At 39.7% G+C, this 26,782-nt stretch overlaps 1 protein-coding gene across 6 annotated transcripts in view; it reads left to right on the top strand.

The window, feature by feature from the left end:
* Positions 1 to 20,779: 20,779 nt before the first annotated feature.
* Positions 20,780 to 26,782, top strand: part of ehf (ets homologous factor) — a 9,552-nt gene continuing 3,549 nt past the window's right edge. Inside the window, exons 1-7 of one of the 6 annotated variants that reach the window (XM_034879576.1) lie at positions 20,846 to 21,031; positions 22,571 to 22,575; positions 23,820 to 23,938; positions 24,771 to 25,028; positions 26,408 to 26,452; positions 26,558 to 26,602; positions 26,703 to 26,762. In XM_034879576.1, the coding sequence (XP_034735467.1) occupies positions 23,863 to 23,938; positions 24,771 to 25,028; positions 26,408 to 26,452; positions 26,558 to 26,602; positions 26,703 to 26,762 (484 nt within the window). In that variant the 5' untranslated portion in view covers positions 20,846 to 21,031; positions 22,571 to 22,575; positions 23,820 to 23,862. Of the gene's footprint in view, positions 21,038 to 22,570; positions 22,576 to 22,636; positions 22,656 to 23,799; positions 23,939 to 24,770; positions 25,029 to 26,407; positions 26,453 to 26,557; positions 26,603 to 26,702; positions 26,763 to 26,782 lie in introns of those variants that run through there. The other 5 variants (XM_034879575.1, XM_034879578.1, XM_034879574.1 and 2 more) reach the window with 5 other exon arrangements.

Genomic DNA, 26,782 nt, shown 5'->3' with positions numbered 1-26,782 from the left:
CAGGGAATGAAAACACACACACACACACACACACACACACACACACACACAACAACAACAACAAGCAGAGTTCCTTGCCAGCTTTGTGAAAGTGTACACATTGTCTGAAGACCAGTTGTGGTGTGTTGATGCCCTGAAGAGTTGTTACACCAATGATGTGGGGAGTGGAAAACTACATTCCTGACGTAAGATATTCTGAGTGGCAACTTCGCTGGCCAAGGGCAAGTGCGTTTTTGAGGACACCCGGTGGAGAAAGAGGGCAATAGGTGTCTTCAGTGGGAGTGACAGAGATGGGGCAACAAAGAAGGAATGTAGAGATAGACAAGGACATTGTGAGTAATGCTGCATTTGCACATCAGGAAAAGCAAGGTGATAAAAAGAGCGGTGTTTCTAAAAGAGAGGTAACTTTTAAATGCTGAGGAAATAACAAGTTGTTGCCACTGTTTACTTTTTTATTAAAGGTCTTTGAAAAGGTGAATATTTAACACACATTTTGAACGTTCATTTCTAGAATAACATAATAGTAGAGTAAAAGCATGACCTTAAATAAAATCTGTTGTTGTGATATAGTCATTGTGTTTCCCTGGATACAAAGACAACGTATTACAATCACTTATGTCACCTTATCACCTTATGCACTATAAGGACTGACACAGATGCATTTTTCTACAGCATGTGGACAGGATGCAGGACCTGAAATGACATACTATGCTCCGGTCTTGATATCACAAAAGCTAAATCATATTTAATGTGCACTGCGCCTTCATCTGCGAGTATCATAATAAATTAACCGTCCAAAAAGCATTCACGTCATGCCTGTAATATTGAAAGCGTTGCTGTGTGAAATAAAGGACAGCTTGACAGCACTTGAGCTGTCCCCTAACCCATGCAGAATCCCCCCACATTAGAAGACAATGGAATTATCTGTGAGAATGAAATGCAATACATCACACAGTGTTCAATGCCACAATGAGAAAGAGATTAAGGGTAATAAATCATTCTAGAGTTGTGTGACCCTTTTAAATAATCCTTTAACATACAGTGTCTTGAATAAGTTTACACACCCATGCTAAAGTTGATTAAAAAAAAGAATAAAAAACAGCTTTTGGAAATGGATCTTAATGCCTTAATTCAAAAGATTTAGGAAAAAACAACCTTTTAAGGACACCAATTCTCTTTGTGAATAAATAATGTATCATGAATAAAAAATAAATGTTCTTCCTTAAAATACAGGAGGCATAAGTATACACACCCCTATGTTAAATTCCCTCATAGGCAGGATACTATGCATCTTGATAAAGTTCCCTCTCATCTCTCACAGCAAATCAAATCAGCTATGAAGCTACGTATGGTGAAGGGTATGTGATGATGTGGGGTTGTTTTAATTCCAAAGGCTAAGGAAACTTTGTCAAGATGCAGAGTATCCTGGAGCCATGAAATAACTGGCCTTATTAAAAATAAAACTGTGCCTGCCTCTATGGGAATTTAACATAGGGGTGTGTGTATTTATGCCCCCTGTATTTTAAGGAAGAACATTTATTTATTTACAATACATTATTCATTCACAAAAAAAATTGGTGCCCTTAAAAGGTTGGACTTCCAAAAGTTTTTGAATTAAGGCATTAAGATCAATTTCCAATAGATGGTTTTTTATTCCTCTTTTTAATCAACTTTATCATGGGTGTGTAAACTTGTTCTAGCCACCATATACAGGTATATACTGTATATACAGTTTATATATACATATTTATACATAGGAAGAACTTTCATATCTGACATATTATATGTCATGTACATGATCAGATAAATTATGAGTCTAGTGTATTCATCTCAGATAACTGATTATTACATGCAGCAGACATGACACATACTCACCAACATTCATATTTATTAAATGCAAATGAATTGCTCAAACAGTCAACGATCATAATTACTGAGACAACAGAAACAGACGTGGCATGATTTAATCATGAGACATTGGAGAGTGGTGGCACATGAGCATGTCATGCGGGAATATTTTCCTTTGCTACTCTTTGCTCAATATGGGTTATTACCACCATTATTATTATTAAATCTCTGATATTTGAATCAGCAGTTTATGTAATGTAATTGGGGTCTCACTGAAGTGCAGGTAAATAGGGACCAAGCGCTAGCCAAGCAGTGTTTAATGTTTCATATAAATGTCCCCTTGGAATAGTTTACAGGAAGACTGTTGAACATGGTTTGATGGATTGGGATTTTACAGTACCGTACTGCTTGTGTGCGTGAGGGGAATAGAGTGAGGTGACGCAGCAATGTCACGGTCAAGTTCAAAAACAAAGTTTCAGATGCATATTTTTATTGAGGGCGGTTTTCTTTCCTGCTTCCCTCCCCCACTTCTGTATTCTCTACATCCCATACTATCCAGCCATATGGCTGTCATGATTTATGAGTGAATGTGTTATTTCGCATGTGAGTACGAGTAGGTGTTTTGCAGAATAGCGTACAATGCATCTACTGTGTGTCCATATGTGATTTTTGTCGAGTGTTTGTCCACCTTCATGTGTATGAACGCATGTGTGAGTGAGTTGTCAAGGCCTGCAGGAGATGATCCTCCAGGGTGCCATTTAATCTCCCACCTGTTCTGTCTTCTTCACACTTATGTCTTTTTTCAGCCACCTAATCTGCAGAGATATCTATTTTGATTTCTGTAGGGCAAATCTCCCCAACTGGTGCCTTTTATAGAACAATCTCCTTGGCAATTAGATAAGACAAGTGTTGCTGTAAAGCCAGCCGAGCCAAACTCACCCAATCATCATCAACCTGCACTCTCTGGCTAATGACTATCACACCAAATGCTAACAGGCCACATAGAGAAATAATCACGTTGAAGATCCTTGTCACCACTTTTGCTTTTGCTAATTCTGTTTGTTTTGTTATGATTCAATTTAATTGTATTATTTTCCTAATTCTTAACACAGTACAAGATAATGACTTGCTATTAGTAAAGGAGACAAAAACAAGCGTCTAATTTAACGTCTTCAGGTCAGTGTGCAAAAAAGTGCCCCATGATGCTTTAGCTTCTAAACTGCATCTCCAAATTCATCAACACCATCTCAGAGGGTGTGAGTTATTTTTCTCTCACAGATGAATTTCTTAGAATTCATATTGTATTTATCTGCTCTCCATCATGTTCTCAAACAAGGTAACCTTTTACAAAAAAAATAGTTTTTCTCCTCCAGACCACTGCTTACAGGCGTTGACTTAAATAGGAGTTAAAATGTGACTACTCTGATAGAGAGATATGTATTTACTCACACACACACACACACACATACACACACATGCTAAAAATCAATACATAAACTGCATGAGGTCTGGCTTATTGCAAAAGAGAAATGAAGGCAAGAGTTTAGTGGCAGTAAACAGAAACACTACTAAAATAATGATATATCCAATAGATCCAGAGCTCAGGAAAACATTACATACTTTTAAATTGCAGACACTTAAATTGGATAACTCTTAAAACTACACCCATCTACACATTAACGTAATGTATTGAACTGAGCTCGGATGTAATGAGAGTGACTATCTACCATTCTTTTCCTTCTCTGTGACCAGAGAAAGAAAAGGAAAGTAGAAATGAGAGGGGAATTGAAGCACATTACTTTTCCATTATGAATGTGTGGGGTGAAAGGATAACATTCAGATTTTCAATTAGATTTTTAATGCTATGTGCATCATCATAACCACATTAATGACGCCAGTGATATAGATGCACAGCACTGTAATGTTGAAGACACAAAAGATCCACATTGTGTTGAAACATTCAGTTATGGAAATACCAGGTGCTTCAGTTTCCTTCTGAAACTAATTCATCTTTATGGCAGTGAGGGTCATTTTTGTTGTTTTACCAAGCTGAAATAGATTTAGTAGAGTTCTGCAAAGAATGTGCAAGGCATGGCAAGTGCATATATATCATTTGGATTTATAGAGAGGAATTGAGCGCATATGCACTATATTTACTGTAAACAAATATGGACAAAAATGGCTACATGTCAAAACCAAAATGCCCCATTGCTGTCACCACAGTCTCCTCTCTTAACTGTTCCTGACACCAGTTCATGTGTGTACCTCGGTAGGACCCTCAGATCAATGAGACTAAACCACATTACATCAGTTCTAACTTCAACACTCATTTTTAACACATAGAGAGAAGCACAAAGCAAAATGCAGTGCTATGTGGCCCTGAAAAAAACAGAACAGAGTGGCAGACTACCTAGAGTAGGGCATGAAATACACAACCACTTTGGCAGAGTAAAGAGTCAACAGACACAGCTTGGCTGATATGAGGTAACAAGGCTCCATACAGCAGAGAATCTCAGCCAGCTGTAAAAGACAAAATAGTTTAGTTAACTCATACACAAACATCCCCAGCTGCACTCTCGAGTGTGGTATAAGTCCTTCAGTCTTTTCTCCTATGAATTTACATTTATATGCGACCAGTTTGCATCAACAAAATACATTTATGGGTGAGACATAATCCCTATCAAATTATATTTTCTACTTTTCTAACAGAATGGTCTTACTGAGCGTACCTGCAAAATGTCCCCTGTTGACATTAACAGCAAGAAAATCAGCATGTGGCTAATAAAACATGGTTAGGGTATGGTTAATTGAATGCAACTAAAACCACTTTTGTCAAGAATAGAGACATATCACAGTCAAGGTTACATACTAAACATACTGACTTCCAGTATTAGTCATCAGTTTAACTCTATTCCCTTATCCACCTCCCCTTAACTCACCTGAACCCCACACACTTACTCACTGCACTTTAATGTATGAGCTATTTGTTTATCTAAAAAATGCCTGCTGATGCATAAAGAAACGCCAAAACAAAGCCTTGTGTCACACATGCAGCCCATGGGTCAAGCAATGGCTTTACCCCTTTACAATAGAAACATCATATCCAAATGTCATGGAGCATGGAGCGTGTGACGATGCCTTCGTCTAAATCCCCGTGACTTACATGTTATCTGCTGCTTCAAGGAGCACATCAATAAGTAAATATATGGCTTCCCAGAAAATAACACATAATCCTTGAGTTTGACACTGAAGAGGCCTGATTACTCTAGTTGCTCTGTGGATTCTTTGTATGAGTGGGAGCTGTGAGTCTGCCCCCTGGAGACATGAGGGGGACATCACAAAGCACAGCGGCTGTCATCTCACATCGGTCCTCTCCATCGCCGTCCCATGTCATCGACGATTGGATCAAGGATATCTTCTGGTTTGGCAGATGGCTTTTGGCAATTATTCTCCCTGGATAAAACTGCTATACACACTAAGCTGCAGAAAAAAAAAGCTGTTTATTTAATAAAAAGCCAACCTTAAGACAGGCTATCTCTCCTCAACACTGTGAACACAGCAAACATCATTACTGGCCAGACTGTGAGAACTGCCAAGTAGACTGTGGCGGAACACAACCTCAAACTAAGGAAATCTCAGAGAGAAAGAAAAAATATGTAATTAGAGACGTATTAATATGATCAAGAATTCCATCTGTGGTGTGTTCAAATTACATGTTTCATAAACGTTTTAAAGTATTTTTAAATGCTTATAATGCACATATAATAATGTACTATAATAATCTACCATACAGCAGAGCCACAGGTGCACAACCTTAAATAATGACAGAACACTAGCGTGCATGAAGAATGTGTGGCGAATGGATCCGTCTGGCATTAATGCTGATTCACTGCCTTCATCTCTTAAGGTCATAAAGCCTCTCTTTCATTACTTCTCTCTCACCCCCTCACCCCCAACACACACACACACACACACACACACACACACCAACACCCCCCGTCTCTCTCATACAACTAACACAGTCCGTATTCTGCTGCTGCTGCTCAAAAGTTGCAGCATGCGCCACAGGCAAGCCAGTGCCACTTACATTCAGGTTTATAGTCTTGGTTTTATTATACACCTCCCCATAAGGCAGCCCTCAGAGACAATGACACCCCAGACACCTATTTAAAGGACTTGGTGAGCTGCAGATGACAGAGCCCAGGATGTGACAGGTTGTCATCTGCAGGCCTTGTCTCTGTTTATGGGCTGTTAGAGAGCTTGAACCGCAGGGTCAGCCCTGCTGCGGAGGCACCATAACACTCCATAGACGGACCACAAAATGAACAAAAATAAATCTTAATGAACCTTTTAAGCCCTCTTGTCCATCCGTAGGCTGGGAGTGCCATGTGTAAAGACATAATGCAACGGGACAGGGGGAGAAGTGGGCTGCCAGCAGGGACAATGATAACCGGCAGAGGGGCTGTCACTGCTTAGTAAGAAACCTGGTGATCATCCTCTGAGGTGACAGATACTGAAGAGTTTACTGGTGCACGTTTCACAGGACAATGCTGTTTGTTTGTGTATGCATGCATGCGTGAGTGGGTGTTGTCTTCTCCTCTATCTATTCTCAAACTTGTGTCAAACCAACATCCCTAGATGTCATGTAATGACCAGTCAATAAACTACAAAATGAACAATATCGTTTGAAGTTGGTTCATTTTTCTTGGTATCGGACTCATCCTGTCAGAGCAGAAACTTCCAATTGGCAATCTTCCACACACTTCTTTTATCCAACCTCTCTGTGATCAGCATTCAGACCATAAACCCAGCCCTTTTATTCAGTTTTACTGCTCCAGTCTCACTCCGCTTATTATTCCCTGAGCATCAGAAAGCCAATGCTGAGAGCGTAGACGGTTGGCAACACACAACTGAAGGGAATGAGGAAACACATCTTAAAGGACGGAATGAGGCAGTTAAAATGTTCTGCAACTGCTGACGTGATGGATGCGATAAAGTGGACATCTTGCAGTGTTTTTACTGTAGGCATGTGAGGGGTTGGGGACTTTACCTGGCACCAGAATCTGCCGGGACGCAGTCTCAGTTATTTGCCACCTGTCATCCATAGTCTGGACATACCCCCTCAACCCAGAGGAGGCTGTGATCCGCTTTCAGCTCCGCCCAGGCAGACATGGCTCTCACATGACCAAACTTAAGCCTAGTTAAGGCTTGAAATCCCAGTAAAGTCAACCATGTCATGTTTTATAATTATCTGAGGGGATGTTGTTCAAGATTGCTAGTTAAAGTACATTTTGTAAACTCACTGGTATGTTGGTTAGAAGGACTTAGCCACAAGAACAGCCACCATCTGGACAACAGCAACGAAAAATTGAATTATATTAAGTCCTAATCACCCTCTATTGTAACCTTCGTCTTTTTTCATTCTCGCTTCATTGTATTAGAGAGCCATTTCGGCCCTCTTGACTAAAGAGTCAAACAGTCGCAGCTCTATGACTACGCCTCGGCTGCATACCCACCACCACCTTTATCTCTCCACCTCTATCAGAGGCTCAGCAAAAGAGGGCACAGAGAAAAAGCAAGCTGAGGAGGGAGGTAATTTCTGCTGTCTCACCTCAGCGCATTCCTCATTTGACTCTGATTAGCTCCAATAATATATCTCAGCCTTTTCAGCTGTTCAAAAGGATGGGGGCTGAAAGGAATTGAGCTAGAGGGGCAAGATGGTGAAGAAAACGTCCCCTCCCTTACAGCTCTTCCACACCATTAATCTTTCTCTTCTCCCTGTCTTCTCAAGAAACTGATTATGGTGACTTAATTGTATTTAAGGAGCTTCTCTACACTGTAGACCTATATGTATTTATTGTGTTGTCTTATGAGGACTTGTCAAATGTAGATTTGCAACATTTCTCCCCAGGGATGACATTTATGAAAAAAGAAAAAAATGCCTAGATCATCTTTTGAGGGTGCTATTGTATCTGTGATCGTAATAGAAGTTGCCTCCTGTAAGTCATCAAAGCATGGGGGATCTGCAGATTTGGGTTTGTTCATCACTACGAGTGATTTAATGTTAATATGCACAATGTTTAATGTTAGCATGCTAACACTTGCTAATTTGCAACTAACCACACTAGACACCAATGAGGATATTAAAGTTGTGCAGGTATTTGGCCGTAAAACCAAAGTAAGATTTTACCTGATGATGGTGCTTGATAAGAAGGACATAGATGTTGAGTTTTCTCTTAAAACCACAAATGTCAAACACTCACTTTTATGACACTCCAGGGAATTGACTGGGAACAATGACTGCCTCTACATAGTCCATCTTGTAAATGTCGTGATATTCCAACCGGATAAGTGGAAACTCTGACCTGCTGCTGGCAAAATGTTGAGAGATTTTCGAAGTCGGTAGGATTCATCCTTTGGGGAATTTGATGTCAGTAAGAAAGATTTATGGCAATCCAATAGTGGCTGCCACCATCTACTGTCAAGTGATCCCTTCCTAGTGTGATTCCAATGTAAGATGTGGGACAAAACCCACAGGCTGGGTTAAAGTGCTTGTGAAAAAATACCTTTTTTCTGGGATTTGGGGTGTTACTTTGTGTCTCTGGTGCTTCCACACACATAAATACTTGGAAAAAAACTGCATGCTGTTTTGAGTGATACAGGTTTCTGAATGTCCTCTGCCTTCAGTCTCTTGGTGAGCTGTTCAAAATCTGCACGGCTTTCTACTTAACTAGCCGAGATGAGCGAGACGAGGTGGGAAACCATAGCACCTTCTAGCGCTAGTGTTAGAATAATTTCATTATCAAGAATAGACAGGAACCACTGCAGTTATAACAAAGTTTAATTACTTGCAAGTATAATCACTTTTACAGTACTCACAGCATCCGTACAGTAAAACGACTGACGAAAAAGCTTTCTAAAGCCGCTCTTGTAATACCATTTGGAATGAAATCCGAGTCAGAACAAAGCAATAATGTTGACAATTTTTCACAGTCCAAGGGCGCCTGTTCTTTTCCCAGCATCAAACCGTGCTCAAGACAAGGACAAGACAGTGGTTCCCAGATACCAGATGGTGAAAGCAGTAATTCAAACAGTTTTAACACTGATCAGAGAAAAAGTATATATGTAAAAAGTACACATATAACGTAATTTTAACAGCTAGTATGCTAGCTGGTTCTCAATGACAAAACACTGCTACAACACACACTAGTTCACCATAATCTACAAAAGAACTACTTCCATAGCCCTGTTCCGCAGGTATTCTACAAGTGCCCCTCGTTCAGAAGATCTCGCCCAGCTAATCCTGCCTTGTACTGACCAAAGTGGGGGAATCTTACATAGCTACTGCATATATGACTCCCTACAGACAGTAAAGAAATGAGATGTCTCACTCTGTAGCTAAAACAGAAACCTAAGCACACAGGGTGAATAGAGGATCTGCATTAATGTAACAAAATAAGGTGTTTTTAAAAAACTGAAACCATGTACATCTATTCTGGTACAACCTCAAAATACAATTATGAACCTGAAAATGAGCATAATATGGGCACTTTAATGCATTCGGAAGTTCACCTGAAGCTAAATCGTCTGAGTTGGCATTGGAGCAACATTAATTTACAATCATTATTTATAAAGGCAAAGATCAGAAGTCTGAAAGTCTCTGCAGCCTTCAAAATGTAGATCTATTCACAGCTCATTACCTTCTCCTTTTTCTATAGATGTCTCTTTCACAGGCTGAGCAATTTGGTCTCCACCATTAAAAAAGTTGTCATTGATTTTCTTTTTTTGCATTTTAGTAATTGGCATAATTAGAAGTCTGCTTATCAAGAGAATAATGGATTCCTACAGAGCTCCACAAAACTAAAATGCTTTCTTTTGTGTAATTAATTCATGGTATGGTACATATAAAAGCCCTAATGCAAAATATGGTACCATGCTACTATGAAACACTCTATGAAACAACATGTTGAATGGTAATCTACAGGTATCTATACATTACAGGAAGGTGTGTGTGTGTGTGTGTGGGTGAATGTGTGTGTGTGTGTATTATGCGCATATCTCTCGAAACGTTAGTCTGATGGATTTCAAACTGGACAGGTGTCTCAATGAAGTGCAAAGTTTGACTTAGTTTGGATTGGAAATGCAAAAGATATTGAGGACCAGATGTAGAGAGCAGTGGAGCTGTGGCAGCTAAAATGTGAAATACACCCCAGACCCACAAAAATTTGCAAAGTTGCTTCACTTTGGACTGTCTTTATCTTTGAATAAAAAAACAACAAATCACAAATTTAAGTATGTTTAATCCCACACATACAAAGCACAATCAGCTACAGACAGCAGACAGACTGAGCGTAATGCAGGCTATTTATCTGATGAAGTGAAACGCATCTGTTTATTTGTGTGTCCGTGTTTGGAGGCGCATTTGGTGGGAAGGTAACCTGCACATCAGCAGACGCCACATGCAGAACGCTTTGGAACAACGGGGGGGGGGGGGGCACTCTTTTATTGCTATTGTTTTAAAGTGCTGTGAGCTGGCAGAACGTAACATCATCTCAGAGATTATTTCTTCACAGCACTGTGCGATGCGACAAGAGTTGAACCCGGGCAGACACATCAGTTTTCCTCAGACTCAACCTGGTTTGTGTTAATTATGTCTACTGCTAACTTGCAACACTAGTAACATTACCGTCGCCAAAATATCCCCGCAAATAAAATCCCCTACATCACGTTATTCGTCAAGCCACTAGAATTTAAAACGTCCTCTGCTGAAGTTGTAAATTTGTTAACGATCATTCGACACAACTTCGTCTCTCTCACTCTCCCTCTTTCTCTTTCTCTGCGCGCACACACACACGGTTCGGTTCTGGTGGTTGATGAACGCAGATAGATGCTGATTAGGTCTCAAATCGAGCCAGTTGGGTAGCGCACTGCCATGAGTTAATGAAGCTATGTCGGACTGCTCCACATTGCCATTGTGATATTTTGTGATTAGCCTACATTCTGAATCCCCCCGTTCTCTGGTCCTTCTGTAAGTAATTTTGGGCTACAGTTTGGTTTTGATTAAATCTACAAGCAGCAATGCCACAGGCCGAGCACATGTTCAACGGGCACTGCACTAGTAATGGTAATAAAAGAGAACATGTCGGTCCTCTTCAGGATAATGTGAAATCCCATACCTCTCCTCTTAGCAAATAGTCTCGCAGGCCTGCATAAGCATAAAGAGACACACATGGTAGCCTACAAAAACCCATGCAACTGGCACAACATTAGCAGGATAGCTGCTGGTCATCAAGCATTGTCTCTTTCCTTCACCTCAGACAAAAGCTTGTGACATGTTCATTAAGCAGCAGGGTTCCCATCATTGCACTCAAGAGCCTTCCTGTCACTATGCTCACATGTAATTAGTTACATATGCAGCCTCAAGAATGTTAATTGTTGGTCTCCTCCCCTTACTCGCTCATTTCTTTCTATAGGCTACCGTTCCTTACACACCCCTTCTATCCCTTCATTTGTTTGCTCTGTAGGTGGCATAGTGTGCCACTTATAGGCTTTTTAAATTACAGTTTAAATTTCACCACTGAGAACCGATTAAATTCATAATAGAGACAGAGGGAGAGGCAGAGAGGGACAGCGAGACAAAAAGAAAAAGAAAGGCATAGGGATGGTGGGCATAAGGGCTTAGACATTATCTAAACATTATTTAGAAAACACCACTGAGAGCTGCTTAGTGCGCTGCTAGCAAAACATATACAAAGCCACCTCACACAGTCCTGTAACAGGTTAAATGGTTCTGTTACAAACACCGCCTGCATGCCTTCCCTCACCTAATCTTAAATCTTACTTTAACCTTAAAACAAAGTCTTACTGTAACTGTTAAAAGAATGTACTCACCACAAAAGCAATAATGATATGGTGCTGTCAAGCCACACATGTCACTGTAAGCTACTGTTTTTAACTGCAGTGATTTGACTTAACTTTACCTAGCTTTAACACGATTTAGCTACATTTTTAAGACTTTCCACCTTGCAACAGGCTGCCACTTCAGTCGCATTGCTAACGTTGTATGGGCAAGGTTGTAAGCTATGCTCACTACCACAAGCTAACATAAGCAGACAGATAGAAACATCCACACTGACCAGTCTGTTTCTTGCTAACATTACCATTACAATGGAAGTGTTCTATCCTCACGTAGGGCCTAGCAACTGCGTTTTAGCTAGCATTAGCATCTAGCCTGTTTCTGTCAGCAAATGTTCACGTACCATTGCAGGAAACATAAAATACATTATTAACAGGCTATATACTTTATCTTGGTAGTCTTGTTTTGCAAGACCCACCTTTATTATGTTGGTGACAGGGGTGTGACAGGCTAAAAAATATAAGGATGTGTAGGCCTAACACGAAAAGAGAAATGACTATTACTTTGGAAGATATTTGGCTAACTCACACTATTGAAGACTTAGTTTCAGGTTAACTTCAGAATGCATTAACACTGTCTGTGAGTTTTGTCCCCCATCTTACATTGGAGTCACAATAGGAAGGGATCCCTTCCACCTACGGGCTATATGGTGGAATGATAACAACAACCAATAACTCTCACTATGTAGATATGGGCATGAGTAATGTAGGCTTGAAAACAAAATCTGAACCTATCTTTGAAACCTGTGGAGTTGAGCTTTCAAGTCCCCAGGTGGGAGTTGAGTGCCCACCAGGCAACTGTGTGAACAGATTTCATACAATCTGATAAATCCCACTAGTAGGCCTACTACTGCTACCACAGAAACCAAAAGCACGCTCCCCACTCTCTTTCACCAATAAAACACGACAAACTACCTGCTACTTCCAGATTTCTGTTATTCCCCTGTTTTCATATTCCCCTGTAAAGAGCATGATTTAGCTAAATTATCCTACACAGCAGCTTTTACTCAGCAGGGGAGGGTCAAAATTGATTAATCTGCCCTCCAACATGCAGTTACCCAGAATTATCATACCACCAAAATCATGTGCACACAGCAAGGGGTAGCCTATCTAGTAATTCCATGAAAAGGTTGACAGGTCTGAAGGCCCTACACTGCAAATGATTTGGTTCTTAGCAAGACAAAAATTACAACTTAGATTTAGAAGTGTTAGATAATTTATCCTGTTTTAAGAGTGAATTTCTTATTTTAAGTGTTCAACTTTACACTATAATCTTAAATCAAGCAATATTGTCAAGTGAAATCATCTTGCTGCATGGATGGATTATTTCACTTGTTTTGAGTTTGTTTTTTCTCACATTCAGTGCTTTTGTCTTGTTTTAGACACCACTTTTTACAGTGTACAGCTAATTCACTTACACCAGACTAACAGCCCCCTGCCTACATAGGTGGTTATCTGACAGTATGCCTCTAGCTTTAGAGCTAGTACTCATGTGATTTAGCCATTTGTCACATTTTATTAAGTTCTACATTGTCGACAACCTGTACCAAATAGAGGTTTTATTGTATGAAGAGTGGACAAAGATGAGATGCATACTGTATGTTATTTTATGAGGAGTGGACAAAGATGAGATGCATAGGCTACTGTATGTTATTTTATGAGGACTGGACAAAGACGAGATGCATACTGTATGTTCCCATGGCAACTACCATGGCCCTAAATTTACCAACATCCAACTAATTACACAATCAGACAGCTCGTGTGCTTTAATGTCCACTCCACTGCAACTTTTCAGCACTGATTTTTCCCAAATAGTGGCCAGTATCCTTGCATTGCCCTCACTCTTATATCAGATACTTACAATTTATTTTAAATAAAACATCTAATTGTTTCCTTTCAGGTTGTCTATCCAGATCTAGAAATGCTGTACTGACCTACTGCCATGTACCCTTAAATATTGCCGGTCTTTTACAAATTTCAAAATGCAAAAGCATCCTGATTAATTTTTTACTCTTTTCCATAAAGCCATGAGTAAGAGATATTTAAAACATTAGGTTGTCCAAATAAAACCCTATTACAAAGGATATATCTTTATAAAAAGGCTGGCAATAAAAAGATCTCACAATTTGCTGCAGTCTGACCTGGACACCTCACTGTAGGCTTTTCAAAAACAATTTGACACTTAAATAATTCAATAATAAGTGGCATATTTGAAACAAAATGAAAAATACAGATTTAATAAAATACCATAGGTATTAACTGATGTAGCTCTAATAGTTCAGATAAAGACAATATTCAAGGAGAAATTTGTACATGTTTTGTGTATACATAAGGTCAAATGATCAGTGTTCCAGTAGCATTTAAAAAAAAAACATGATTTCCAGGAAGTCAAAGTACCTTTGTTACAAATGTAACAATTGTAAGTTATGTCAAGATGTCTAGTTGTAGAATCTTTGGATGTAATATATTCAATTGCCCTGAGATACTTACTGTCAATCTAAGTACTCTATTTTAAACCACGTTAGCCATTACTTTAAAATCTTAAATTAGGAAAAGAGCTTCTAGGCATCAGCCACTTCCAACATGGTTAAATATATTCATTTTGAAGCATGCAGTAGTGTGGTTTTGTTCTCCGTGCTCAGGCAGTTCTAACTGTAAAAGCCCTTGGTCCTGTAGGTAAAATTGTACTTCTGCCCTGTACAATCATTTTCAGGGGATTGTACTGAGATACTGATATTTTTCTACAGAACCAATAACAATTTAAAGTAATAGTTTAACATTTTGGGAGTATCCATTGTCTTGATGAGATCAACAGAAGATTAACACCACTTTCATGTCTGGCCAGGTGCATCTGCATTCCTGACGTCTCTGCTTGATGTACTTATTTACACATCCAGCAGATCCACATTAGCATTCATGTGGAGTCAATTTCCAGGCCACCTGACGAATAATCCAACAATTATTCCCCTTTTTCGCTTTGTTTTGCTCTCTACCAACTCATCTCACCCAGTCTGCTGTTTGATAGCATACAGTGAGTTCCGAAGCTTTTTTCTGCTGAAAGTAGCTGCCTAAATATATGACTCATGAGAGCAGTGAGACGATACCAAAACAGTAAAGTGAACCAAAACGATCAGTTACTGTTGATAACTCTGCTCTATAGATCTGAATTATCCGTGCTTGACACTACACACCACCCCTTTTAATTAGTTTAATCCATTGTTAATATAAAATATTTATTTTTAGCAGCTTAAAGTAAGTAAGTAATTAATGTAATTTAGAGGGACAAAGTGCAAACACACAAGCATTCCCTCATAACACCAATGCATTCTTAGAAAATAAATCAGTATAGTTATAAACAGGGTCCACTAAATGTTCCTGTATATCCATACTGGAGTATACATCCTCAGTGTGGGTCTTCCTTTCAAAGACAGGCTATTTCATAGATGTATTGTACCAGCAGTAGGACACTGAGAGGCAGGCAGCCATTAGTTTCATGGAAGAACTGTGGTTGTACATCTCTGAGATGCGTTAATTGAAACACAAGAGGCTGCCGCTGACTGTGGCAAAGCTATACTACAATCGCAACAAACTGGTCCTACACTGACCCTCCTTCTCATTTCTCATCTCTCTTCCTCTCTCATGTATCCTTCTTACACCTCTAGGGGTATTTCCCTCAAGAGTTGGTAGAAATAGTGCACTGGGGTTACTGTAACCAATATGCGTGGAGCCATCAATTGGCATGTTATTCAATAGTTGTCAGGAAGCATGTTTCATCACCTACATATTCACATATCACACCTGTATTACTCATTCATCACATAACCTTGCTTTCAGAGATCCCCAGCAGTATATGAGACAACAGTGACACTTACAGGCGGAGGAGACAGCCACACTATACCTTGTCAAGCACAGTTAACCTCCTGGACACTGTGCAGGTGAAAAGCATTTTATTTTTACATCATTCATGTCACGCTCTAGGACTCTTGCACCTCAACATATCATTTGTGAGACATGCATAGCCTGTGTTCTCCATGCAGAGTGATTAATACAGCCAGATGACAAGCAAATAGACATGGCAGAGTTCAAAAGAACAGGAAAGGAAGAGCATTGTGAATAATTCATTTTTCTGTTGCACTTCCCATTACTGTAATTACACAGCCACTGTTCTTTGACAGGGAAGAAACGTGAAATTACAATTTAGGCAGTGAAATTGTCATTTGTAGCAGTAATTGCCACTAATAAAAATGATTTTTACGACTTTCCCCTCGGATCACATGCTAATCAAAATGTGAAGTATTAAAGAAGACACTAACGGCCGTGATAAGCAGCTAATGAAAGAGGGGAGGCAAGAGGGACATTAATAGACACACTCCCGCTAATAAGTTCCTGTTCGTTAGAGCATGCAAACTGTACCCTCCTCCTGTCTTGTCTGTTTCCTTCGACTGACAGCTTTGACAGCTTTTCCTGTGAAAGGGAAACTTTTGACCGCATGCTCCAATAAGGTATTACTATTTCATAGTACAACTAAGCAAGTTATAGGCCATATTATACATGGATCAGTAGTGTACTATTATTGGAGGATGACATAAGCCTCTACTTGACTCTATTTAAAAATAGATGACGCTGTCTATAATTTTGACATTTTCTGTTGAATGGGAGAATGTCTTCACTGCCTCTCACAATTTTGGTAGGCTGACTCACACAGTTGATATGACAAACTTTGATCTCTCCTACTCTCCCTCTCCCCCTTTAGCTATTTTCCCAGGGGGCCTCTGCACATGTCGACCCCCATCCACCCTGAAAAAGCACAACGAAGATCCATGAAATGAGATGCCAAATACTAGGCTCTCCTTGTGACATGACAAAAAAAGAAAGAAAAAAAAGTGTGACAGAGAAAGAACTGAAAGAAGCTGAGGAGCAGGCCAAACTATCTGCCATACTGAGAAGTGTGTGATTTCAGTTCACTGCTGATGGGCATATTAATCTTACTGCAATAAAATCTGGTCAGGCATTCACAGTGGGACAGGACCAAATGTATAGGTCCCAAATTACACCCTGGAGGCAATTTGCCCTTTATAAAGAGGATGGGAAACTGCTGCAAAAAATCCAGAAAATAGCACCTGTATTGCAAATAGGCAGCAGCCGGCCTGCAGGGAGGGTCTGAGGCGACTTATCGGAAACCTGTGCAGGTAGGACAGTGTCAGAGAGTCACAGGGAGATCAGGAGTGGTGGGATTTACCGTTTGGACTGCAGCGATCTGGTGTGCATGGTGAAATGAAGGAAACTCTTAGACATAATCATGCTAACACATAATTCCCTCATTACCTCTGAGGCTGAGTCGTGGGCAGGATTCCAAGTCTCACACACACACACACACACACACACACACACACACACACAGCTTCCAACGTGAGCTCAGTCTGAACCACAGAACTAAGCCAGAATGTTGATCACAGGGATCTATGGCACAAGAAAAGGCCATTACTGATAATTTCACATTAATACGATTTTATGTGGTTACTCTGTTTAGCTACATAGCCATATTACTGTCTATAAGATAATGCTAACAAAGTTTATTTGTTCAGCATCACTTGTTTCCCTCCTTACGTGTCAAGCTCTGAGAGAAACCTGACATACTTTCTCAAAGACTACTCACAGCTTCAGACCACTATACAGTTCAGCTCTGCTCAAAGTAACTTCAATTATCAACATGATAGTTACTCTTAGATTAGTGCCTCTGGTCCCAAGAGGTATTGTGGTGGTACGAGGCTACGGATCAGATTTAGATCTCAGATCAAAGATGCTACAAATTGCCCAAACCCTAATTGGCGTCAAGCAAAAATAGAATGTTTGAACTCCCTCTGATCTTTGTCAGTATAGGGCATCAGTGGATATGAAGGATGACAAAGTTCAGTAAAACTGCTTTTTTTTAAAACATTTACTTCTGCATGGATTTTTCAGAAGGGTTGTTACTGTTTTTCGGAAGGGTAACGAATAATTACTTACTGTTTTTCAGAAGGTTAGTAACCCTGCAGTTACCCTGGTGATGACTACCCTTCTGAAAAAAACAGTAACTATCCTACTGAAAAAAACAGTAACTACCCTTCTGAAAAAGAGTAACTACCCTTCTGACAAAGAGTAACTACCCTTCTGACAAAGAGTAACTACCCTTCTGAAAAACCATAACTACCCTTCTGAAAAACAGTAACTACCCTTCTGAAAAAAGGTAACTACCCTTCTGAAAAACCATAACTACCCTTCTGAAAAAGAGTAACTACCCTTCTGACAAAGAGTAACTACCCTTCTGACAAAGAGTAACTACCCTTCTGAAAAACAGTAACTACCCTACTGAAAAAAATAGTAACTACCCTTCTGACAAAGAGTAACTACCCTTCTGAAAAAAGGTAACTACCCTTCTGAAAAACCATAACTACCCATCTGAAAAAGAGTTACTACCCTTTTGAAAAAGAGTAACTATCCTTCTGAAAAACAGTAACTTCCCTTGCTGAAAAAGAGTAACTAATCATTTATTACTCTTCTGAAATACAGTAAAAACCCTTCTGAAATATGGTAACCTACCCTATCCTTCTTTGCTCTCTTTACCGTTTCATGTTGTAGTCCTTTTTTTTGTTTCCAGTTCTAAATCATAGTCCGTGTTTCCCAAGGGGGTAAGCCTCTCCTTTCTAAACGTAGCTCCTATGGCGCCATTTTGATGCTATCAAACCGTAGGCATTTAGCCATTAGCTGTTAGCATTCCAGTGACTGCCATTCACGTTGGCGCCACTTTGACAGCAAATAACTTTACATCTGAAGCGTTTAAAGACTCTATTTGTCCGTTGTTTTTTTCTAAAGAAACAAGACAATGTATAAAAGGCTCCATTACCTTGTTGCTCACGTTATGGCTCCATAGAAGAAGTTTATGTAAAAATAACGATTGTGTCATAACCACGCAACTTACTGTCGCACAGTAGGGGAATCACCATACAGTACAGGGTAAGCTCACAGACAGTTTGGACTTCCATTAGCTGTTCACGTTTAGTTACAAATGTAAACTGTCATTTTATTTAGCAATACTTAGCCTGTGCCTATGTTATCACTTTACATATACCTACCTTTCCATCTTTGCAAGATTGGGAATGATTGAGATTTCTCTTGGCACAGCTACCACAAGACTTAAAACTTTCAGACTGTTTGCTCACGTCACATCTACGTCGTCAAGCTCAGTTGGAGGTTGCACAGTAACACTTAGCTACCACCAAAAAAGTGCTTCTAATATCCTTCACCGGTCTGCGTCCAGACCAACGGGATCTGTTGGTCCCTTTCTTTAGCTGTCTATGGTGTTTTCTCCCTTGTCTTGTCTAGTTGTAGTTCCTGTCTTGTGTTTTCCCGGGATTGTCTGTATGTTGTGGTTCTTGTTTTATTTTGATAGTGTGGGTTTACGTCTAGTCTGGTCTTACATTACTTCATTTCGTTCACCTGTTTTCCAGCCCATGTGTGACCTGCCTTCTGTTACCTTGTTAACTTGTGTATTCAGTTTTTGTCTTCCCTGTTCTGTTTATTTCTTCGGGTCCTGTTCTTCTTGTTTCCTCGTTTTTTGACCTGCCCCTCTCAGGACTCCCTTTTTTTATTTGTACTTTTTTGGGGGGATGGATTAATCACCCTACTCAGACTTCTGTTGCCTGCCTGCCTGTTCTCTGCAATTGGGTCCACTATTCCCTGAACTGTAACACACTACACTTCTGAAAAAGATCAACTACCCTTCTGAAGAACAGCAACCAACCATTAGTTACCCTTTGGAAAAGGGGTAACTACCCTTCTGAAAAAGAGTAACTAATCATTAGTTACCCTTCTGAAAAAGGGTAACTACCCTTCTGAAAAAGAGTAACTACCCTTCCAATAAACAGTAACTACCCTTCTGAAAAAGGGTGACTACCCTTCTGAAAAACAGTAACTAATCATTTGTTACTCTTTAAAAACAGTTACTAATCATTAACTACCAATTTTTTACTGTACCTTATTGTGATTTGTTACCAAAGTAATCACCTTTTCATTCACATTCTCTTTCTTCATCAGTACAGCTGTGCAGTGTGCAATGGCTGATTTGAATAGAAACATGATTTTATCTTTTAACACGTTCTCTGCAGTGTTATTTGATGTTCTCTTCAAAGACAGCACATCTTGTGAATGTCACGGAGGGCAATACACAATACCTGACAGGAAAATAGTTCATCATATATGAACACCGGCAAAGAGTTTTCATTCTTCATTCCTGTCATTGTTGTGTAATGCTCACTGGAATTTGTGGCACACTAAGGTACTAAGGTGATTGTCATCTGTCAGTCTCCAATCAGACACCTGTGGATAACCGCACGCCAGTAAAAGCTATATCTAGAGTCTATCAAAGTGAAGCGATAGTGATGAGGTGAGGTCACATAGCTCTAAGTGAAACTAAAATAAGCTTGTGCTAAATAGCAATCATCCCTCAAACAGACGTAAAGTGTGCATTTACTTAAGCTGAAAGAGGCCACTGTGTTAGACGACAAATGAAAGGCATTTGTAAATGTGTAACCCATATGAAGGAATTTCTCTTACAGTTTCTTCAGGCACAAAGACACTAATGTTTTTCCACCGTGCAGTTCCAGCAACTTTCAAGAAGAAAAAGGAACAAATTCTCTCAGGGCCGCTTACCTAAGCTGTCAGCACCTCGTTCATCATGATGAAATAGGGAAAACAAATGTTGTGAAACAGAATAACACAAGGGACATTTTCTCTGAAGGTTAAACACTATTTTAAGAAACTATATGAACAATGACTTTAAGTAATTTAACATTCCCTCTATGGGCTATTGAGTGTATTTGGATCCATGCCTGTGTATGTGTATCCTCACAATTGCTTGCTTTTCTGCTTGAGGGAGTGTGTGTCTGCGAGAAAGTGAAAGAGAGCGAAAGAGATATAAAAGTATATAAGTTACCTGAGGTCCGTGTGGGTGTGCATTATGCAAAAAACCTGCCTGGTATGAGCCTGGGCAAGTAGCCAATTGGCCCAGGATAAGGAAGTTAGCAGGATAAAAAACCCATTGTGGTGGGGTAGTACCTAGTGTGTCTGCATGCTTTCCTCTGCTTATTAAATGATTTGGGAAGCAAAGGACACACATCGTCTCACTGTAAACAATAGTCCTCTAGAGTGTTGGAATCTTCAGAAATTAGTATTGATCTCTATTCTGCCGAGTTAGAGTGGATATACGTCAGGCCTAATCTGACCCCATTCTGCTAAGGTAAGCTGCCATGCTTGTGCTTAGAAACCAGCAGTGCTTATTAAAATCACAGAACATAGTCTGACCAAACTGAAGGCAGGTTTAATAAGCTCTGTGTCTTTTAATGCAATTTGATTCTAACATTATTAAGATTGTTTAACCCTTGTAAGGGTGGTCATATTTTTGTTCCCGGGTCTGGTGGACCCACCACATTATTAGGCTTTTAAATCAATACAATGTGTGTAAAAAATACTTAAATTATGTCTACTTTAGCTCAATAACCAATGCTGTAAACATCATTTATGGTTCATATTTGTCATTCAACCCTGTGAGATCACATTTACAATCATATGAGCAATTTCATTTTTTGTGAGAAAACAAGGAAATTTAATTATTAAAAAGGTTAAAAAATATATATATAGTATAAACAAGATGTTTGATAATTATTGGTGCTTATTTCTTAGAACTTAATCAGAATAGGTGAAAGTGCTTGAAATGTTAAAATTTTAATTATTACAGCAGACTAGCAGGTGCAGAAAGACAACATTGTTTTATAGCACCACAATTAAATACACTCCAGTAGACCCGCACACCTCATGTGTAATAGTCATGTGTAGGCGGGGTTGTACTGTGTGCAGTCATTAAAAAGGGTTACTATGTATCTTCTTTATAGAAAATTAGCCAAGGCGAAAGAGTTTGAGTTGAGAAAAAATAAATAGCATCATTTACACACTGTAACTGGTCCCACAGACCCAACAACACACAAGGGTTAAAACACGCGTTCTTTAGCCGTTTAACCTGTTCTATTCATGGTGTCTGTGCAGGGGTGGAAATTCTGGCTTAAAAACCTCTTAAATGAACAAACATAAATGTAGATTTTATTTTTGAGTGCGCTTAATCATCCAGCTATCTCATGTGTATATTGTGTTGCAAGAGTGCAATCATACTGTGCATCATCTGAAATGTTAAAGACAACTAGAGACAGTTAATAATGTAGAATTTTGAAAGTGGAATTTTGAATAGTGCAACCAAAACTGACCAATTTACCCTGAATATCAAATTCCGCAAAAGAAAATGGATTTACTTTAATATATTTCCCTTCACTCTCAATCTTTTCAGCACACTGTCAGCGCTGCACATGGCCCCCCTGTTTCAGCTGTCGGTGTTGCAGAAGGGTTGCATATTTAATGCCATGGCATCAACCCCAGTGTTAATTATTGGTTACATTCAAATGCCATATTAACAGTAGATAAAAAAGTAAAAATGGAGAGAACTAAAACAGAAAATTGACAAGTCTAGTTAGGCCCAAAGCTATCATAAGGCTACAATGACTGAAATGAGGTCCTCTGACTCCTCACATCATCGCCTTAACAAAAGCAGTGGAGTAATTCTTTTACTGTGGCTCAACAAACAAGATATTGATCCATAAACGTGACGTAATGCCTCTGTCGGTTTCTTTAGCGCCACTGCGTTACTGCTGCTGTGTTGATACGATACCTATTTAGCAGTAGAGACAGTGGTGACACAGCAAAGGTGTTTGAGCAGACCTGACAGACTGTCCTCAGGTGATCTACCTTGGCATGATGGCATGTGTCACCTATCTCCTGGGAAGAATCTCATTCAGGGATATTGACTCAAGGTTGTTATAAAACTGATTTGTCAGATCTGGAAGTAGCTTCGGTCGCTTGTCTTTATGTCACATTTGTGGGTGGTTGGCAACACAGAATCTGTCATAAAGGTGTGATCTTCCATGGAACAGGTAAAGAGTGGGTTGCTGTATAAAGAATAAGGTTTATTAGTGGCCATCTGAAACAAGTTTTGCCTATTCTGAGGACCTTTGACAGCTTAGTTGCGCTATTCAACTCAATAATTAATTAATTACGGTAAATCATGGCACATAAAAGTCATGAGGCTTTGTTAAAATGTTGTAAAATGGTTAAAAACAATAATAAAAACATAGGGAAACAATACAACTTAGACTAGAATGTAGAATCTCTATTTCGGCAGCTGTATTAATAACTAAACTAATAAGAAGTGCAAATGTCCGAAACGTTTAACCATGTTACACATTAAACCTAATATTGGCAGTGAACCTCATGACTCAGTTACTGAGCATGTGAAACATGTCTCCATCTCCTGCTGTGCAAAACAGTGGAGCTGTTGAAATTTGGACGAGCTTTATTTACATGGATGCAAATATACTTGTGGTCAAGTTTGAGACATGCCTTTTATTTACACCTGTATGTATACAGCTAACTGCCAATGTGAGGTGTGAAAGGGAGTGCAGCTGTCATTATGTAAAAGTCAGTGTAGAAAATATAAACACATCAGTCACTCAAACAACTGCAGCAAACGTACCTGTTACTTACTCTTACCTACCTGTTACTGTTGAACTGTACACACTATAAGCAGTCCAAAACAAATGTGATTGCAGAACTTTTACACTGTGTAACCAGCAAATAAGCCTCCACTGAAACATAAAACCCAACCAACACCTTTCGTCTGTAATTTTGTCCAATGTCCAATTGACATTTTACACAACCTATGAGCTGTGTGGACACATAATTCCTTTGTGTTACTGCTTTTTATCGCACTCACGCATTGGCTGGATAAATACAGTACATTTAATAAAACAACTTATTTAAAAAACTTTCAATGTTGTTATTCTTAAGATGTCAGGCATGGTTGATATGATCGGTTTCAGTGCTTACTGCAGTGACAAACACATTGCATTTCCTGAGGCTGTTTCACAATAAAAGCCAACCCCTGTTTTGTCTTCTAAGTAAATTACTCATCTCCTGCCTTAGCCCCTGGGCCATGGTACATCAGAGCGCAGCAGCTACAATATGAGCGTGAGTCCATCCACCACACTAGACAGCCAGCTGACCACTACCTGGGGCACTACGAACTCCCACCCTGATGGTGAGGCTTATGACACACACCAACACACAAACGTATCGCACTCTTCACAGACGTAAATCAGTTAATTAAATTGTCTGAATAACATCCTTGAATGCCGCAAGAAAATGCGCTTATTTGTTCTGCCAAAGGATTCTGATTGCTCTCTGTTCAACAATCCAGTCTCACTGATTATGAAACTGCAATGTGAAATGAGAATCATTCAACAATTAGCAACTGATGTATTGCTAGTGAGCACAGAGCTCTGAAACACAAGCTATGAATTGGATATTCCCAACTGAGAAGTAGCTCAACAGTTCTTTCAGTAAACGGCTCTGCAGATTAATTATTGGCTTCAATAGAGGAATGGATGTTTCCTTGATCAGCTGCATATTTACATAGAAGAAAATGAATTCCATGATGTAGATTAATGCAGTTTTTTTTCTTTTAAAGGTCCCATGACATGGTGCTCTATGGTGTGTGTGTGTGTGTGTGTGTGTGGGGGGGGGGGGGGGGGGGGGGGGGGGGGGGGGGGGGGGGGGGGCTTGACCAACTGCCACTTTGCTTGTTTCTCTCATTCTCTGGGCTGGCAAAGCAGAGATAGGGGAGGTAACCTTGCCCCTTATGACCTCATAAGGAGCAAGATTCCAGATCGGCCCATCTGAGCTTTCATTTTCTCAAAGGCAGAGCAGGATACCCAAGCCTTGTTTCACACCTATCGACATTTCTAGCAACTGGGGGATCATCAGGCTTGGGCAACTCATGTTAATGTTAAAAAACCTCATAAAGTAAAATTGTCATGTCATGGGACCTTTAAAGAATGTTTCCATGCACAACCTTTGATGTCTGTCTCCAGTTCCAACGGTGATGTCTGGTTACACAAGTCGTCTGTGGCCTTGTGACTCTGAGCCTCAGTTCTGGAATAAGTACCAGGTATGGGAGTGGCTGCAGCAGGTCATGGACATGCACCAGATGGATGTCTCCAGCATTCCCTTCCAAAACTTTGATATGGACGGCCATCAACTCTGCAGCCTGAGCTACCAGGACTTCCTCCGAGCTGCCGGCAGCATGGGACCCATTCTGTTCCACAGCATCACAGAGCTCAAATGGAGCGGTGAGTCTAAAAAGGGTGGCTGAAGGGGGAAAAAAGATAACAAAAGAGAAGCAGGGTGATTTGAGTTGGGGCTTGCTGATTAGGGATTACAGAAATGGTCAGGGGTCACACTGTTAGATGCTATAGAGGGGGCAAGAGACTGCTTAAAGAAAGGGAGGTGATGCATTTGTTATTTGCTCTTGCTCGAGTGGGTCTCCTAACAAAGCACAGAGGGGGTGTGAAGCTGAAAAACAAACTGGCTCTTCCACAGTTTCTTTTTTAAATTAGAGTTTAAAGCGTATTATAAAGAAACTCGAGTTCAAATACTCACTTTTGGGCCAAAGGTTTACCATCTATTTTTTGTAGATTTACATGTAGATTTAGATTTAGTGTCAGAGGGGATATTTGTTTCCACAGTCATTACACATAGCAACGCATAGCAACATATAGATACACACCTAGCCACATCTAAATATAGTCTCAAACTCCCGCTGAAACGAGCTCTTCTCTTTTTGAGAGTCCTGGATCTCAAAGTAATGTTAATCAGTGTAATTTGCTGTTGTAAGCGCTATAGGCCTGTGACTGCTCTGAGATGAAAGTCTGAGAGACTGGCTTAGAGGAAGTTAAAGAAATGAAAAGATTCTTGCGTAACATCATGTGTTTAATGACATCAGCACATCATAGTTTATCTGACATCTAAGGTTAACGGTATTGGTAAAACAACAAGTATTGGCAGGAGACCAGGCACAACAGGTTTAACCTCCAGGTTTCAGAGAAATTCAAGGTGAACACCGGAGCACAATGCTGCTATTGTTGCTGAAAGCTGTCAGAAACCAGCTCAGTTGTTTGGGACAAGGTGTTACAAATTTATATATCAAATATCATTGTCAAACTGTGTGTGATACCTGGGTAAAATTACCACAAAAACATGAGGCTGTAGTAATGTGTGACGCTGTGGGAATTGGATTTCAAAATATGTTTAGATTTCCTGTTCCTTCTTGAAAAGAATGTTGCCACTTCTCTGTTTCTCTACTTGTTTGTATTATGAAGATCAGGTCATTTTGTAACTAATCTTTCCTTTTACCTTCTGCTATTAAGAAAGTAGCACATGCTTTGGCTCTGGAAATAGATTACCATCCTCTTTTGGGCTGTAAAAGTATTTGCATATGCCGTTAAGCAACACAAAATATTTTTTTACTAAATCTCATGAACATATCAGACTGTCTCAAAGTGTAACTTGCAATAAAGAGGCATTCAAGACTTTTAGCAAGAATTTGGTTCACAGCTCACCATGAATGTGGATGTAAATAATCAATCATTATTAACACGATGACACTGACTAATTAAATTCTCTAATTTGTGCTAATATTTCACTTTCTTATTCCTTCTCTCCTTCACAGGGCAGTACCATATGGAACTAGGGCAACTGGAACTAAAACCAGAATGTAAGAAGCACTCAAATAGGTTGTTAGTCAAGATACAGCCCACATATGTTCAGATAAATTCAAAACATTATAATGTCCTACTTAACTTTTCTTTCTTCTTTATAGTAGATTTCTCTTGTACATTGCCAGACGTCAGCTATCCACCTGGAGGTACTGCATTATTTCTACCAATGCTTTATTTGAAATGGATCATGTTTCAAATAAAGTAAAAGTTGATCATGTTCTTTTTTTTCCCCCGCTGTTAACTTAGAAATCTACAATCCCTTGAATCACCCCCTCACCCCTGCCTCCCCCAACCCTTCCAGTCCTGGTGAGGAATTTGCTATATAT

Source organism: Etheostoma cragini, chromosome 8 (assembly GCF_013103735.1).
Source record: "Etheostoma cragini isolate CJK2018 chromosome 8, CSU_Ecrag_1.0, whole genome shotgun sequence".
NCBI classification, from domain to species: domain Eukaryota; kingdom Metazoa; phylum Chordata; class Actinopteri; order Perciformes; family Percidae; genus Etheostoma; species Etheostoma cragini.
Note: the sequence above shows the minus strand (reverse complement) of the source record. Positions and strands in the feature narration are given on the sequence as shown.